The following is a 16,207-nucleotide window of genomic DNA, read 5'->3' as shown; positions in this document are numbered from 1 at the left end:
AAAGTTCGTACCCAAACACGACGCCGGCGCAACGTCGAGAGCAGCGCAATGGCACTACTCGAGCTGCTGGAACATTTGCCAGCTGGTCAGTTAACTATCTCATCACAATCTATGTTGCTGACGTCGCCGCAGAGCTACTCTTCATCTGGCACCAGCACCGACTCCCCATCTTGCTGGCTGCACTGGTAGTAGCGACGGTTGTGCGTCTTGCAATTTATTCGCGCGATCGGAGAGAGAAGCTCTCTGTGTCGCCAGCTCCCTCATCGCCAGTACCGGTAGAGGAGAAACCCACCGTCCAGCTCAAACCCGAATGGCTGCCCGAATACACCACGCTCAACTCGTCGGAGCTTAATGTCGACAACCATGCCGAGGACGATACGAGGGCGGTGGCTGCAGCCGCAAAAGTGAAGAAGGGGCCCAAGATGGTCAAGGGCAGGAAGACACCGAAGAAGCTTATTGCGCCTCCGACGTTCAACCACCAAACGGATAGGATACAGCCATTGGTCTTCTTCCAGTCGCTGTCTGGCACGACGGAGCGCTACGCTAAGCAGTTCGCGGGAGTTCTCGCCGAGTGGACGAGGTAGGTTTGATGCGCAAATAGTTGTGAAGCATGCGCTGACTGTTCCATCTCGACAGGGGCTGCGATCAATCCAAGTCCTTCTTGGAGCCCCAGACGCTCGACATATCGTACATCGAGCACGACGACTACTTCATCAGCCCGCCCAAGGGCGACGCGAACGTCAAATACTTCTACATTATCCTCGTTCCGACGTACAACATCGACACCGTTTTGGACGTCTTTGTAGAGAGCCTGCAGGAGACACACAATGATTTCAGGATCGATACGGCGCCTCTGAGCGGTCTGGTGGGGTACACTGTGTTTGGTTTTGGCGATAGGGAGGGGTGGCCGACCGAGGAAGAGGGTTTCTGCAGCCAGTCGAGGGAAGTGGACAAGTGGATGGCCCGGCTGACGGGCAGGAAAAGAGCATACCCGCTTGGCATGGCGGACGTCAAGAGCGAGGCCGAAGAAAGGTTGCAGGACTGGAGGGTAGGGGTCCAGGACGCGCTTGTAGAGATCGCCGAAGGACGAGGACTTGGTGAAGGCGTGCCGGGCAGTGGAGACCCTATCGAGAGCGACGAAGAAGACGTGGCGGAGGAAAACGGTCAGAGCACGCGAGTAGACGACGTTGAAGACCTGGGCTCGATGGTAAACTCTTCCGCCGGACCAATACCCGTCGACTTTACGACCTACAAGAAATCCCCAGCCAAGTCTCAATCCCTCCAGGCCCCCAAGGAGATGGTTCCTACCACCTCCCCTACCTACGCCGCTCTCACGAAACAAGGCTACAGCATCATCGGCTCTCATTCAGGCGTCAAGATCTGCCGATGGACTAAATCCGCTCTGCGAGGCCGAGGCTCTTGCTACAAGTACTCCTTCTACGGCATTGCCTCTCACCTGTGTATGGAAGCCACTCCGTCTCTCTCCTGCTCGAACAAGTGCGTCTTCTGCTGGCGTCACGGCACAAACCCCGTCGGCACGACATGGCGCTGGATAACCGATGCTCCAGACATGATCTTCGACGGCATCACCACAGCACATTACAAGAAGATCAAGATGATGAAGGGCGTCCCCGGAGTCCGAGCCGAGCGTTTCAGCGAAGCCATGCGCATTCGTCACTGTGCCCTGAGTCTGGTCGGCGAGCCCATCTTCTACCCGCACATCAACGAGCTCCTCGGGATCATGCACAGCAACCGGATCTCCACGTTCCTTGTCTGTAACGCCCAGCACCCAGCTCAGCTAGCGTCCTTGATCCCAGTGACGCAGCTCTACGTCTCCATAGACGCATCCAACAAGGACAGTCTCCGCAAGATTGACCGGCCCCTGCATCGAGACTTCTGGGAGCGTTTCTGTGCTTGCTTGGATATCCTCCGCAACCGTCGTTTCGAGCAACGCACCGTCTTCCGCCTCACGCTGGTCAAAGGCTTCAACATGGCCGAGGAAGTGCGCGGCTACGCTGATCTCGTTGAGCGCGCTCTGCCTGGCTTCGTCGAGGTCAAAGGCGTTACATACTGCGGGACCTCCGCAGCCGGCTCTGCAGGCCTTACCATGGAGAACGTCCCCTTCTACGAAGAAGTCGCCGAGTTTGTGACTGAACTTGAGAAAGAGCTAAACAGCCGCGGACTTACCTATGGTATCGGCGCCGAGCACGCGCACTCCTGCTGCATCCTGCTAGCCGACCGCACAAGATTCAAGAGAAACGACAGATGGGCTACTAGAATCGACTTTGAGCGCTTCTTCGATCTCTACGAAGGCAAGGTGGAGGGGACGAGAGTGGAGGATGGGAAAGTGGTGGGCTGGAGACCGGAAGACTACGTCGGCGAGGAGACGCCGGAGTGGGCGCTCTGGGGAAACGGCGGATTCGATCCTAGGGACGCAAGAGTGTACAGGAAGGGCAAAGGCCCAAAGGTTAGCGAGGAGGGAGGGAAAGCCACCGCGGCTGCTTTGGAGTTTTAAACACGACAAAACAAAGTATCGAGAGTAATCGAGGTTGAACAAAGTTCATCATTGTTCTATGTATGCATTGTATTCGTCAAGTCATAATTCCCATGAATAGTGGTGACCAGCACTTATATAGCCGCCCACTCAACAGAGAACGCCCTCACGGACTCGTCCTCTTGCGAGTCTACGTCGGGGTTCTCGCCACCAATCATGTACGCCTTCTTCGTTCCTGTGCCGAGACGTCCTCCGCCCACCACGTCGAGCAGGTCGAACTTCTGGTCCCAGCCCAAGCCGGTAGCAGCAAAGTGGCTGTGGTATCGAAGTGGGTCGCCCGGGTACACGTTGTAGTGGCACCCGAAGCGCAGCCCAGGCATGTGGTAGTAGCCCTTGGAGTGCAGATAGCGGAACAACGGATAGCTGTCTGGCACAGCCGGCGGAGGGACAGCAGGGTCTTTTGCAGGCGTGGAGAGAGGTGGGTATGAGGTTGTCGGTGTGACATAGTGTTTCTGGGCGGCGACGCCTTTCGGCGCACTACCCTGGACGGGGACGGCTGGTTCAGGAGCAGGCGAAGGGGGCGCAGCGTCGAACAGCGAGACCTCGGCGGCAGAGGAGTCAATCTTGGGGGCCTTGACTTGCACCCAGGAGTCTGAGAAACTAGAGCCTTTCATGATGAAGCCTAAACCAGAGCTACCAAGATCCGAGCTATCAGTGACTGAGCTGGCAGGACTGGAGATGACCTTGACTGCCTTTACTGGCGCCGCCGAGTCGGAGAAGCTTGAACCCTTCATGATGAAACCCAGCCCGGAGCTCGCGACACTGGAGTCGTCTGCTTGGAGCGTCTCGTCCGACGTCGTGCTCGCCGCAACGCTACCCTTCTCGACTTCCTCCCTCTTCAGGCCCTTCTCCTTCAACGCTCTCTCCTTCCGCCTCTCCGCCAGCTCGGTCTGTTCCTTGGTGACGTCCTCCCCTCGCTTGTCCATCTCCTCCATGTACCTCAGCCTGTCCTCTCGGCTCATCTCCGCAAAAGCCTTCTGATGTGCCTGCGCATCATCCACGATATACGCAGCGCCTTTATCGACGAGTACCCGAGCCTCTTCCGGCATGAGTTCAAGTGGTACGCCCAGAAAAACGTTCTGTTGGCTGAGGTTCGGTATCGTGCCGACCAGGAGACCGCAGATGTTGTGCGTGCGACGGCAGTGCGCAATAACGTCCACATCAAAGAGGAGGTAACGGCCAGCCACAAGGGATATGGGGAATGGTTCTTTGACTGGTTTGGGAGCCGGAGCTGCCGCCATGGTATGGATCTAAGCAGAGGCTGCGTTAGCTCCTTGCCAAACGAGTAGAAGAGCGGTGAACGTGATCAAGAGGTGGATGTCATAGTGTGATATACAAAGCTCAGCAGTCCTTTTGACAAGGCTATGAGGATTGACAGATTTTCGTTTGTTTTAATCATGTAAAGGAACAGTAGTAGAAGGAATTGATGCTTACCTACATGGCGAATGTCGTCGCGAGAACGAGTATAGGGAACAAGAGACGAAGAGCTCCAGGTTGAGCTTTTGAAAGGCTTTTTAGTTTTGGACCCACTATTATCCGCTTGGACCTATAAGCGTGGCTCTCTCGTGATTCGTTGAGGAGATCGCTTACTAAGAACCTTGAACGGCGCTGCATCTGTAAACAAGATCCGCCGAGCATCAACACCAAAGAATACAAAGATGGGACCACCATACTTCGCGTCGACCAACGGCCAGGATGCCGCGCCGCCAAAGACGTACTATGAGCAACAGCGCGAAATGCTCGTCACTGAGATTGCCCAAGTACGTGCCACAGCCCATCACGGAGCGCATTGCAGTCTCTCAATTTAATTCCCCAAACTATGTGCATTCTAACAAGGTGCCAGAGTCTGGAAGTTGTCCTGCAAAACATCAACAAATTGAACCGTTCGCTCGAGGAGGTCACGTCGGTCGGGAACGAATTCGCGCCCGTCGAGTCGCTCTGGAGCCACTTTGAGAACGTCATGGCCAAAGATCCGAGTGAGCAACAGGAGGGTGCGCAAGAAGGTGCAACGGAACACGAGGGCGAGACAGAGGTGCCTCAGGACCGGAAATGAGCGTTTGCAAGGAGTCACCTTGTTAGCTTATTAGTTCGTGGACAACGCGCCCGGAGGTGCACGGCCAGCCGTCGAACAGGCCATGACGATAAGTCAAATGATGTAATGATACCCCAGAACGAGTCATTGGCACAGATCACGATCGTCTAGAAACAGGATCTGGTAGTGTTGCACCTTACGTCGAAAACAAGAGAAGTAAAAATGCGGGCACGAGACTGGTTCCAGAAATATACTTCATTTATTGCCATGCAAAGGCAAAGTCGGCGCCAACTCCGGCCATGCGTACATACAGAATACCGAATACAGATACAGGGAAGAAAATGCTGCTACGTGGACCTTTGAATCGCTGTGTCCATTCTCGTGTCAAAACAAAACCCAAACGCCAGCCGACCATGTACATGAGAAGACTTCCCTATGATTAAAGAGGAAGCGAACATGTGCGGACAGTGATGGAGGTGAGCCGTATGTGGTCATTAAACATCTTGATCGTGTCGTCCAGCGTCGTGAATCTCGATATGCTCTCCTCTCGATAGACACAGGCTATAGCACTTTGCAGCCGCTGCGCTTCTTCTTCTTGCCGCCCCCAGCGGGGAACGCTGATGTGTTCCCTCTTGACGAGGTGGCTGTGCCTACGCGGCGCTCTTCTTGCTCCTTGTGCTCCTCGCCCACGGCCATTGTGACGGCCATGTCGAAGATTTCCTCGACACCGTCTTGCTCTTTACTGCTGCACTCCATGTACGCAGCGCCCATCTTCTTTGCGACGGCACGTCCCTGCTCGGTGGTGACGGGCGTCAAGCCTTGTGTCTTGAGGAGCTCGATGCAGTTCTTCTTGTTGCGCAGGTCAGACTTGAGCCCCAAGAGCATAAGAGGCGTTGTTGGGCAGAAGTGGAGGACCTCTGGGTACCACTGGGCATTGTTAGCTGATGCACGATGAACTAGTTGGCGGCGTCTTACCTTGTCCATGACGTTTTCTAGTGAGTTGGGGCAGTCAATGGCGAAGCACACGAAGATGACATCGGTCTCGGGGTAGGAGAGCGGTCGCAACCTGTCGTATTCCTCTTGGCCGGCGGTGTCCCACAGGGCAAGCTCAACCATCTTGCCTGTCGGCGGATGGGGCGTGTGAGTGATGTAGTTCTCGAAGACGGTTGGTACATATTTCTACGTCGCATTAGCATTGGCTTGACATGACATGCACTTGCTCGGGCGCGTACCTCTGGGAAGTTGCCGGAGCTGTAGCTGATCAACAGACATGTCTTGCCGCATCCACCGTCGCCGACAACAACGAGCTTCTTGGAGTAGGCTGGGGGCTCGGTGATGGCGGTGTCGCGCGTGTTGGTGGTTCCATATGAGCTGACGGTGCCGTTGCTGTTGCGCTCGCTCGGTGTGCGGGCGTGGGTGCGGACTGGTGTGATTGACGAAACGGGCGCCTTTGTGCTCTGCTTGCGCCGGAGGTAGTCGTAGTTCTGGGAAGGTGCGGTGGCCATGGTGAGTGGGTGCGGCAGTCTGCTCGGGGTCAAGTTTCAGACAGAGGATATGAATACGGAGAAGGAAGATGGTGTTGGAGTTGGTGTGGGGAGCGAGTGGTCGGGGCTTAAGAGAGTCGGATGTTGACTGTTAGAGTGCTCGGTCGCATATGGCAACCACGCTATGTCACCAGCGGCTCGCTAAGCTAGCGCCCAATTGCAGCGTGCCTGTCCATGTCTATCGATCGATGCCATGGCATGCTGTAATCTACCCACGGCCTCGTCTTACATCCAGACTCCCTCTGCCCGCGCTGGACATGCACGTTCGATTGACTCGCCCACCCCCTTTCTGCGACCGCTGCCATGAGTCCGCGACATGATGCGCCCGCCGACGCCGCAGCGACCACGGAGCCCAAATTGGACGCCGGCAACAAGGGCCACGACCACTACGCCCAGCGACTGCCCCGGTGGCGCAATGCCCTGCGGAACCGCCTCATACCCATTGTGCGCTGGGAAACACCATGGCTTGCCCTGATGCAGGACAAGATGCGCTCGCCCGCACTCGACTCGTACTTTGCCTATACCGCCAACCTCGGCACCCATACCTTCTTCATGGTCTTCCTGCCCATCCAGTTCTGGTGCGGCTACACTAGCATCGGTCGAGCGTATGTCGGGCGCTGTCATTCACTATCGTGCGACGTCTGACGTACACAGGACTGTCTTCATGCTTGCAGCCGGTGTGTACTGGACTGGCTTCCTCAAGGACATGCTCTGTCTGCCCAGGCCCCTGTCGCCGCCCCTCGCCCGCATCTCCATGTCTGGCTCCGCTGCCCTCGAGTACGGCTTCCCCTCGTCCCACTCTGCCAATGCCGTGTCCGTCGCCTTCTACGCCATATACACGTTGCGCCAGTCGGCCGACCGCGACACCTCCAACTGGAACATGGGTCTGCAGGCCCTCTTCTACTTCTATGCGCTTTCCATCATCGCGGGGCGGTTGTATTGCGGCATGCACGGCTTTCTAGATGTCCTGGTCGGGAGCATCATGGGTGCCTTGATTACGGCTTTCCAGCTTGTATGTGGGGACTGGATGGACTCGTTCGTCTTTAGTGGAAGTTATATGGACATTTTCATTGCAACTTTGGTCGTGTGCGTTCTGGTCCGCGTCCACCCGGAGCCCGCTGACGACTGTCCATGCTACGACGACAGCGTGTCCTTCTCTGGCGTTGTCATTGGCATCAATCTCGGTGCGTGGCACTATGCGCAGACTGGCTACGCAGTAAAAGACGCATACCCGTCGTCCGTCCCATTCGACCTGGAAGAGATGGGTCTGCTGAAAGCGACCATTCGCATCCTACTTGGTGTTGTGGTGATCTTTGTCTGGAGAGCGACTATGAAGCCTGCGTTGTTTACCATACTGCCGCCCATCTTTCGCATTCTGGAGCAAGCTCGCTGGAATATGCCCCGCGCCTTCTTCCTGAACGCCTCCAAGTACAAGTCTATCAAGCCTTTCGCTGACGACGACAACGTCATCCCACCTGCGTCAGAGTTGCCGCACATGCTCAAGAACCTCGCTCACCCACGCAAGAGATCTGTATCTGTCGGACCGCAATCTGCCGCTGATGCTTACGAAACACTTGCCTACCGAAACCGAAGGCGACGGGAAAGCGTCAATTCGCTGGATGGTGCTGTACCTGAAGACTCGGCCTGGGTTCCCAGTCCAGCTGTTCTCGATACGCCCAATATCGAAAAGGGGGAGCCGTTGCTTGGTGCCGGTCTCCTGCCCACACCCATGGCATCACGTGTGCATTCATATGAGCAGATGATGGGCACAGGAGATGTGCAGACGAGGGAGAAGAATATAATAACTCCCCCAGAGAGCGATACAGACGTTGCCGGCGACGTCTACAAGCTCACACAGAGCCCAACCGAAGAGGAGAATGAGAAGCGAGAGATCTTCATGAAGCTTACGACGCCACGAGTGCGCTATGATGTTGAGGTGGTCACGAAGCTGATTGTGTACACTGGTATGTATCGCGCATCGATAATCTCAGCGATGACTGACCGTAGTAGGTATTGCATATATAGCTGTTGCAGCTAACCCGATGTTGTTCGAGTTATTGGGTCTGGGCATGGGCGACCAGTCGTAGTTCGCTTGTCACGTTTCCTTGCTGTGCATTTGTTAACAGTTTGCTGGTCTTGACGGCCCGTCTAATGAAATACTGATGTGAATCAAAACGACCTTTCTGTCTCGAAACTTGGTTTAAATTTACGAGCTTGATACTCTTAGCCGTACGTGCCACCCTTGACAATCTCCTTTGTCTCGCCCATGGTGCCAAAACAGCAATGCTCGACTTTTCCCAGAGGTCCCTCCCTGGGATCATCCTCAAGTAGCACGCCAAAGCGTAGTTTCGTCCGTGTCAGCTCTTTAGGAAAGGGATCTCCGCCCAGACACGCACCCACGCTCAAGTGATCCAGGGTAGGGTTGCGGGTTGTGGCCATGATACGGGAAAAGAGCACGTCAGACGCTACTCCATTCTCATAAAGTGACCATGCGCCGACGAGTATAAAGGCAAAAGTGATTGCAATGACAATTGCGTACCCAATCCAGAGGGAGCGCCTGTAGTACACATACACCATCATGGTACGTGATTTCACGCAAGGTACCTCCTGGTCCTGTGCGACGACCAGTTTCGGCTCATTGAGCAGGGTGATGAGTATATCTTCGAAGAAGTCTTGTATCTCTGTCTTCAGGTCCACCAGCGGATACGATGTGCTGCTGTTGGCCAGTCGCGTTTCAGACAGATCCGAGTAGGTGACCAGGAATTTTTGCTGCTCGATCTTGCCACGAAGGAAGCGACGCAAAAGCGAGCCCATGGTGTGATACGAGGCCGTCAACTTGTACTTCTCTACATCTTGGGGTTTAACGGGATCTTCGCCAATGACAGGACGCAGAAACACTCGCTCTCGACGCGTTGCAGACTGTCTGGGGTTGAATGTCATGTCGAACGTGTAATTGGTGTACTGCATGACGCATTTGAATATCCTAGGCTCGTGAACGTTTCCCCATTTCGCTCTATACGAGCTGTCATCTGGATACGGTGTGGACGTATTGACGCTACACGTGGGCGTACGAAGTCAGTATGTATCAATGTAGTTTGTACAGGGACACGTACGCATATCCGATCCAAAGAACAGGTTCGCTTTTGAAGACACCCAAAGACGTCCCATTGACCCCCGGCTCTTGGTGCCCGTAATCGCCTTGGTCAACGTCCGCAGAATACACAAGGCTCCCATTTGGTGCAAGATCAGCAAAGGTGAAAGGCGCGTCAGATCCATCGGTATCGTCAACGTCGTCGCACTTGTACCCGGGTGCAACGAATCCAATCGTATACGTGCAGTTCCAACCGGATCCACAAAACACTGAAGATGCATTCTCCCTGGGCTGTGGCTTCTGCATGTACACACTACTAAAAGCCAAGCGGCGTGCATTCTTCGACGGCTGATCATAGTAGTCGAAATAGCCCTCGTCTCTAAGATCTCGTTTCTCTTCTGCAGCTGGCTGGGTGGTGTTGTAGAAGTTTAAGCTTTTCAGCGAATATTTACTCATGTCCCGAAAGTCGTATGTAGACTCCTGGGCAAAGTTCAGGGTAGCCACAGAGCACGTAGCATTGTCATTGAAAGTTCTGAGCTCAGATGTGAGCGACGCCGGAGACAGCACGGATGCAAGCGGTAGTAACTATGCCGTCAGTACAGACATATCGTCAAGACTTGTAGACTTACCCAAGTACAGGCGGCCATCAGTGTGGCAAGCTTGCCGTTTCTGATCATCTCCCAGTTTAGGAAGAATTGCGTTGGGTCTTCTGTTGCAGAGAATAGGCCATCAATGCCGTTAATCGTCATCGCCTTTCGCCGAAACGTGTACCATATCCGCTGACGATTACACATGATGACAGTCCCAACAAGCGTGCTTTTTACGAAGAATGCCAAGGCTGTGCCGTACCTGACCATCTTCAATTGCTCGATGGCCGGCTGCCCGTCAAGGTGCATATAGAACGAGTGGTGGCCCACTGCTGCCGCGAACCCAGCCAGGAACAACACTACAATGAGTGCTGGGGTAGTCCAATATATGTGCCATTGCGCCAATTCCCCAGAACGGCGGTCGACCAGAGCTTGTGTGTCTGCGTCCCAAGCCTTCTTGTGATAGAGAGAGTTTAGGGTGTGTGTTGACTCCCTCGTCGAGCGTGCGGAGAGACCAGGACTCGTGTATCCTTCACGAACAGGCTCATATCGACTCTCCCCATGTGACAGACCAAAGTATGCTCCCGGCTGCAGCCCTTCTCTTGTGTGACTGCCCTGCGACGGCTGAGATAGATAGGCGAGCTCGATAGGATCAGATTCTGAGCGGAACGGGTCGTAAGGTTCGGGACGCGAATCTGGGGAAACGTCTCGGGAAGAGTACGCCGACTGAGGTCCTCGGGAGGTCATCGTAACTGCGATTCTGGGGATCTAGGAGACTGCGGCACAGTCATGGGAACAATACCACAATGCTAGCGTTCGGCGGAGGGGTTACACATGCGACACAGCGAGTGTACGCAACATCTCAACAAGAAGACGACTGCGGGAAAGTCTCATGAGCGCACATGCTCTCGCATTCACATTCCTCGAGAGATTGGAGTAGAAGGGAGACGGTGCTGGAGCTTATCCGAATGGCTTCGACATGGCCCCGCTAGATATGGTCCATTCCGGGGAACTGCGCTTTCGTGGCGCGACGGACTGGCTATTGGTAGGGCATTAACGCACTAAGCGCTACTGCAGGCGGGTGGCTGGAAGCTGAAGAAACTCGATAGCTGAAGTGTTTCATTATCTCGACGCGCCCGATGAGGCGAATGCAGCGTGATAACTATGCGCGTTGGGGGGTGTTCGAGTTCAAGTTTAGTGACGCTGTTCCTGTTGCCAAGCTGCGTCATGAAGCTTGATACACAAAGCTAGTATTTCTCAGTCGCGCCTTACATGGTATCTTACAAGCTACAAAGGGCACATAAGTGTGCATTGTAAGCCATGTTAGAAATGGTCCTAGGGATCATGTAGGCTACATTCGGTTTTCGTAATAGCATTGGAGAAGCCGCAGTCTACAAGAAAAGCTACTCATCATCAACCTAGTGTATCGCAGCAATATAAAGCCGACATAATCAGGTAAGCATAGTTGCCCCGTCGGTTGCATGTTCACTAACGAACGTGTCGCGCATAGAAGGCAGTGGAAGACAGAGCGGGGCATGAGTAGGCGCGAAACCACGCGACATCCTCGTGTTTCTTTACCGGCAGACCCACCTCGACTACATTGGGCTTACAAATGCCGCTTCGAGGAATGAGCTTTGCCGATGTCTGCCATGTTTGAACGCTGTCCCATTCTTTACCCTGAACCTTCGCCGAAGATCCGAGTAATTCCCGGCGATGCAGGTAGAGCAGCATTTGCCGCACTGACGGATCCGACTTCTAGACCGGCGGTTCACGAGCAACACCGCAACAGGCAAGCCGCTATTGGATCTTCCCCATGGTACCACTCATGTACCAAGCTAATCATCTAGGATAGCCGCAGTCTACAGGGGAGCTAGGCTGTGACGTGAAGTAAGCTAGCCCCTGTTGTTGTTGCGTCACTATTCGGACCTTCGACCACCCCACATGCACATGGCAGTACATAAAAGAGCAAACACCGTCATGGCCGAGACGTCATAAAGCTCCCAATTTTTCTTGAGGACTTTAATTAAAATACCACGACACCCGCTCTCCAAAACTAAATCATTCATCAAACACAAACAACTACAACATGGCACCATCAACGACAAAGGCATGGACGGTCCAGGGCCAGAACGGCTTCGACTCTCTCACATTCAATGAGCAGGCCAAGGTGCCTGAGATTGGAGACAAGGATGTTCTTGTAAAGGGTATGTACAATCCATTGAGTGGTTATTCGCCGCAATGCTGATCGGTTGACAGTCCACGCTGCGTCGCTAAACTACCGCGACCTTATCATCCCCATGGGCAAATACCCCTTCCCAATGAAGGACAACACTGTACCCGGTTCAGACGGTGCTGGTACCGTAGAATCGGTCGGCAAGCATGTCACACGCTTCAAGCCTGGAGGTTCGTATTTTTCTACACGTATACAGATGCATAGTCTAACATATTTTAGACAAGGTGGTCACACTCTTCAACCAGGGCCACATTGCCGGCTCCCTGGATGGAAAATCTCTTGGCACAGGCCTTGGAGGCGCCATTGATGGCACTCTCAGAGAATACGGTGTTTTCGATGAGGCTGGCCTCGTCCAAGCCCCGTCCAACCTGAACATGCTCGAAGCCTCAACTCTCTCCTGCGCCGCCCTAACAGCCTGGAATGCTCTTTACGGCCTGGAGTCGCGCGCTCTCAAGCCCGGTGACACAGTCCTTACACAAGGTACCGGCGGTGTATCCATTTTCGCTCTACAATTCGCAAAGGCAGCCGGCGCCAAGGTGATTGCTACCACGAGTTCCGCAGAGAAAGCCAAGATCCTGAAGAAATACGGTGCCGACCACGTCATCAACTACAAGGAGACCCCCAACTGGGGTGAAGAAGCTGCAAAGTACACACCCAACGGCGCAGGCGTACAGCACGTTGTCGAAGTCGGTGGCCCGACCACAATGGCGCAATCTCTCAAGGCTGTCGCTATTGATGGAGTCATCACCATTATTGGTTTCATTGGTGGCGGCGGAAAGGAGCAGCCTACATTCCTCGACTGCTTGAGCAACATCTGCACTGTACGTGGTATCTTGGTGGGTTCCAGACTACAGATGGAAGATATGTGCAGGGCGATTGAGGCCAACGACATACATCCCGTTGTCGATGAGAAGGTGTTCGAGCTCAAGGATCTCAAAGAGGCATACCAATACATGTGGGATCAGAAGCACTTTGGCAAGCTTACCGTCAAGGTCGCTGCTTAGAGCTTGGAATGTAGCAAATAATAATCTTCAAATTACTTCACTGCTGACAACGACGTGAGCTTTACACAATGCGAACGGATATTACAAACATCCGGAAAATGCATTAGTGCTACACTAAAGTATCTACGAGAACCACCCAGCAAATACCTTGACGGTTGTGTCTGGGTGCAAGAACAAAAAGAGCAAAGACCATCCACTATTGAAACATGCGTGCCATCTGCCATATAGGCGAAGAACAAAACAGAACAGAACAAAACAAAACAAAACAAGAACAATGCCTCCCAAATATGCAAAACAATCATGCCACTGAGGCGATGGGTATCATGGGGTATCAAGGTCATGACCGTCGTAAAGAACCTCGTAAGCGACCGAACACCATGCTATGCGCCGTGAAACAATCCAAAAAACAAAATTCCCAGCCAATCCATGCAATGTAAAATGAAAGTAGAATCCGTGTTTTTGAGTGATGAAAATGTGCTCACTCCAGCTCGGTAGTAGGTTGTCCGGCTAGCAGAGTAGCTGCAATACGCTTGCGCGCGTCGTCCATACCGTTAGTAGCAACAACGCGGTCAGGGGCATCGCCACGGATAAGGACCAAAGCGTTCATGAGAGTAAAGACACCGCAGTCGCTTCCGTTCAGCTGCTGTCCGCTCCGCTGGGAAGTTTCTTTGGTCCATTCTCCAGGGACCCAGTGTTCGCCGAGCTCCTTCTCGAGGTAGGCCACTAAATGGTCGATGTACTTCTGTCCGTCAAGGCCCATAGAATCCAAGTACTCAATGGAGCGTTCCTGGGGATAGACCACAAGCAGGCGCCAATGTCCTTTGTCGCAGATGGGGTAGAGGATAAGATCAGCATCTAGGTATTGCTTGCCTTTGAGCTGGAACCTATTGGTCCAGCGCGAGGTATCGAGGGTCTGATACCAGAAGGACGAGAAGGCGTGAAGTGGAGGTGCGGGGCCGTTACGTTTGTGTGCAAAGCCCATCTCCTTCTTCTTTGCGGCGACAAGAATGGAGAGATATTCGTTGACAATGTTGTCGTTCAGCCAAGCCCTCGGGTCGCCGTTGAAGTCCCGAGGCAACAAGGTCGCAAAGTCCCGAGCATACAGCTTCTCTTCAATAACCCACTGGCTGGCGTTGCGGCCGTGGTTGGTCTTTGCTGCAGCATCTTGCAGTATCTCTTCTTCGCTGGGAGAGAGCGGCGCGACAAGTGGTTTCGGTGGCGGTGGCGCCAGGGCAAGCTTCCTCTGTACTTCTCTCTGGAGATCCTCGAAAAGCTCTAGTGATAGCTGGGATTCTTCGAGCGATTCATCTGGAGCATTGAAGGTGTCTATAGAGACACCGCGCCATCCACCGTCCTTGGCAGGAGAATCGAAAAGCGTAATCTTTGGGCTACTGGCCGGTGAAGAGCCGGAAGAGGATGCGGCCTGACTGCCGTCTGATGCGCCGCGGTTAGGATTCTGGAACACATCATGGTAGTTCTTGACCGGGCTGGAGGTGATAGTCTCTAGCGTGGAGTCGAGCATTTCGCTAACTCTCTCATCAAAGTAAAAGGGCTTGCATTTAGCATTCTTTTCCCAACGTACTCCCTTCCTGCGCGGTGGAGTAGGTGCATCAAGAAGAAACGACAAGTCGTTTTCGTATTCGAACTCTGGGGTAGCAAGCACAGAGTCAACTTGCATCGGCGAACCATCAGTTTCTGATGGAGAGTTGTGAGGTTTGTGTGTGTGTGGCTCGGGGGGAGATGCATATGACAAAGCATCTGTAGTGGAGGAGTCTTTATTGGCTGCCTCGGGATTGGTTTGAGGCGACTGGGTCTCGGCGAAACCTTGTTCCGCAGACTCCGTCAGAGGCGCGGCCTGTCTGCGCTTGATATCATTGCCAAGCTGCAGCTTCAACAGCTGGCGTCGCATGGGTGTAACTGTGGGCAATTTGATAGCACGCTGGCTATTGCGGCTTGAGCTGGGGGTTGCGCTTGCTGATCCTTGCGCTGATGGTGTAATATGCTGAGAGGTATGCGCAGCAGGAGACTGAGAAAAGAGCCATGCCGGAGCTGCATTGTCGCAAGCAGGCGATTCGTATGCATAGTCGTGTGACTGGGGAGACGGAGTTGGGCTCGCTGGTGAGTCAATCTGAGGGGAGTCCCAGGACACGTTTATGGGAGAGCCAGTCTGGTAGTTCCGTCCCGGGGTGGACGTGAGAATGTTGTCAAAAGAGAAGTCGACATTGACATCGAGGGATGCGTTTGCGTCTTCAGAGTCGCCAAATTCAGGCTCGAGGGATGTGTTCGCGTTGTTGGAGTAGCCGCCTGTGGGTGTAGTCTCTAGTCCGTAATCTTGTGTATTGGCTGGTGACGTATGTCGAATTGGTGAGTCGCGGAACTGACGCGGGCCCAGGCTACCATTCCACGACTGTGACGCGCGCGCCTGCCTTTGGTTTTCGCGACGCGTTTGGTTCGCGCGCGCGCGCACTGAAGGGGAAGGTGTCGCGTACTCTTCATCTGCCACGCCTGCAGCAATGAAGCGCTTCTTGCTGGAGCCAGTCGAGGAGATAATCGGGATCGCCTTGATCGTCTGCCGGCGGAGGTATCGGGTTGCGAGGCGCGCTGGAAGTGAGAGCAGGCTGGCAACGCTGACGGTTGCAGCCCACTTGCCGAGCGTGTTGAAGAGAGAAGCGCGCGGAGGTATGACTTCCTCTGTGGCGGTGGTATCGTCTTGCGGCCATCCTCCTGGAACATGTAGGTATTCTTCAGAGGAAGGTGCGGTGTGCTGCGCCTGCCGTCGTTGTGAGTTTCATCCAGGTCAATACCTACAGCGAGCACTTACCTGCAGTTGTGGAGCGCCGGAGCCATTGGCAGTGACCACTGGCACATCCGCAGGCATGCTGGAGAGGTAGGCGCTGTATGCGCGTTTTGCGGGCATTGTTGCTATTACTTGTCGCGTTGGTGGTTGCGATGGGCAATAGTGACAATGAAGTGTGAAGTGGAGAAAGGACGAGGGTCGCGGTTGCTGCACAAAGCTGCCCGCAGTAGCGTCCGCCCATCTGCGCACGGACACCAGCTGCAGTTCGCGCTAAATCCTCTGCGGCTCTTGGTACCCGGCGCGGACAAACAATTCTCCATTGCGGCCAGCGCTTCCAAGGCTGTATATGCCTGCGGTGCGTGGTG

General features: G+C 54.2%; 8 protein-coding genes across 8 annotated transcripts; 4 read left to right on the top strand and 4 right to left on the bottom strand.

Annotated features, from left to right (window-relative positions):
• Window positions 1-48: 48 nt before the first annotated feature.
• J4E82_002280 (uncharacterized protein) lies at window positions 49-2,515 on the top strand (the record flags this gene model as incomplete). Its single annotated transcript, XM_051728581.1, has 3 exons — window positions 49-85; window positions 133-580; window positions 637-2,515. The coding sequence occupies 3 exons, from the start codon at window positions 49-51 to the stop codon at window positions 2,513-2,515; spliced, it is 2,364 nt and encodes a 787-aa protein (XP_051591532.1).
• Window positions 2,516-2,628: 113 nt separating this feature from the next.
• Window positions 2,629-3,795, bottom strand: J4E82_002279 (uncharacterized protein; the record flags this gene model as incomplete). Its single annotated transcript, XM_051728580.1, has 1 exon — window positions 2,629-3,795. The coding sequence occupies one exon, from the start codon at window positions 3,793-3,795 to the stop codon at window positions 2,629-2,631; it is 1,167 nt and encodes a 388-aa protein (XP_051591531.1).
• A 417-nt stretch (window positions 3,796-4,212) lies between these two features.
• J4E82_002278 (uncharacterized protein) lies at window positions 4,213-4,607 on the top strand (the record flags this gene model as incomplete). Its single annotated transcript, XM_051728579.1, has 2 exons — window positions 4,213-4,314; window positions 4,398-4,607. 2 exons carry the CDS (start codon window positions 4,213-4,215, stop codon window positions 4,605-4,607), a joined length of 312 nt encoding a protein of 103 aa, XP_051591530.1.
• Window positions 4,608-5,147: 540 nt separating this feature from the next.
• Window positions 5,148-6,091, bottom strand: J4E82_002277 (uncharacterized protein; the record flags this gene model as incomplete). Its single annotated transcript, XM_051728578.1, has 3 exons — window positions 5,148-5,513; window positions 5,562-5,765; window positions 5,819-6,091. 3 exons carry the CDS (start codon window positions 6,089-6,091, stop codon window positions 5,148-5,150), a joined length of 843 nt encoding a protein of 280 aa, XP_051591529.1.
• Window positions 6,092-6,433: 342 nt separating this feature from the next.
• Window positions 6,434-8,217, top strand: J4E82_002276 (uncharacterized protein; the record flags this gene model as incomplete). Its single annotated transcript, XM_051728577.1, has 3 exons — window positions 6,434-6,735; window positions 6,785-8,094; window positions 8,141-8,217. The coding sequence occupies 3 exons, from the start codon at window positions 6,434-6,436 to the stop codon at window positions 8,215-8,217; spliced, it is 1,689 nt and encodes a 562-aa protein (XP_051591528.1).
• Window positions 8,218-8,353: 136 nt separating this feature from the next.
• J4E82_002275 (uncharacterized protein) lies at window positions 8,354-10,555 on the bottom strand (the record flags this gene model as incomplete). Its single annotated transcript, XM_051728576.1, has 3 exons — window positions 8,354-9,185; window positions 9,244-9,806; window positions 9,851-10,555. The coding sequence occupies 3 exons, from the start codon at window positions 10,553-10,555 to the stop codon at window positions 8,354-8,356; spliced, it is 2,100 nt and encodes a 699-aa protein (XP_051591527.1).
• A 1,339-nt stretch (window positions 10,556-11,894) lies between these two features.
• J4E82_002274 (uncharacterized protein) lies at window positions 11,895-13,045 on the top strand (the record flags this gene model as incomplete). Its single annotated transcript, XM_051728575.1, has 3 exons — window positions 11,895-12,012; window positions 12,065-12,211; window positions 12,261-13,045. 3 exons carry the CDS (start codon window positions 11,895-11,897, stop codon window positions 13,043-13,045), a joined length of 1,050 nt encoding a protein of 349 aa, XP_051591526.1.
• Window positions 13,046-13,523: 478 nt separating this feature from the next.
• On the bottom strand, window positions 13,524-15,962 carry J4E82_002273 (uncharacterized protein; the record flags this gene model as incomplete). Its single annotated transcript, XM_051728574.1, has 2 exons — window positions 13,524-15,815; window positions 15,867-15,962. The coding sequence occupies 2 exons, from the start codon at window positions 15,960-15,962 to the stop codon at window positions 13,524-13,526; spliced, it is 2,388 nt and encodes a 795-aa protein (XP_051591525.1).
• Between the last annotated feature and the right edge of the window lie 245 nt (window positions 15,963-16,207).

This window comes from Alternaria postmessia (genome assembly GCF_024291825.1).
Source record: "Alternaria postmessia strain BMP 2775 chromosome Unknown scaffold_9, whole genome shotgun sequence".
NCBI lineage: Eukaryota > Fungi > Ascomycota > Dothideomycetes > Pleosporales > Pleosporaceae > Alternaria > Alternaria postmessia.
Note: the sequence above shows the minus strand (reverse complement) of the source record. Positions and strands in the feature narration are given on the sequence as shown.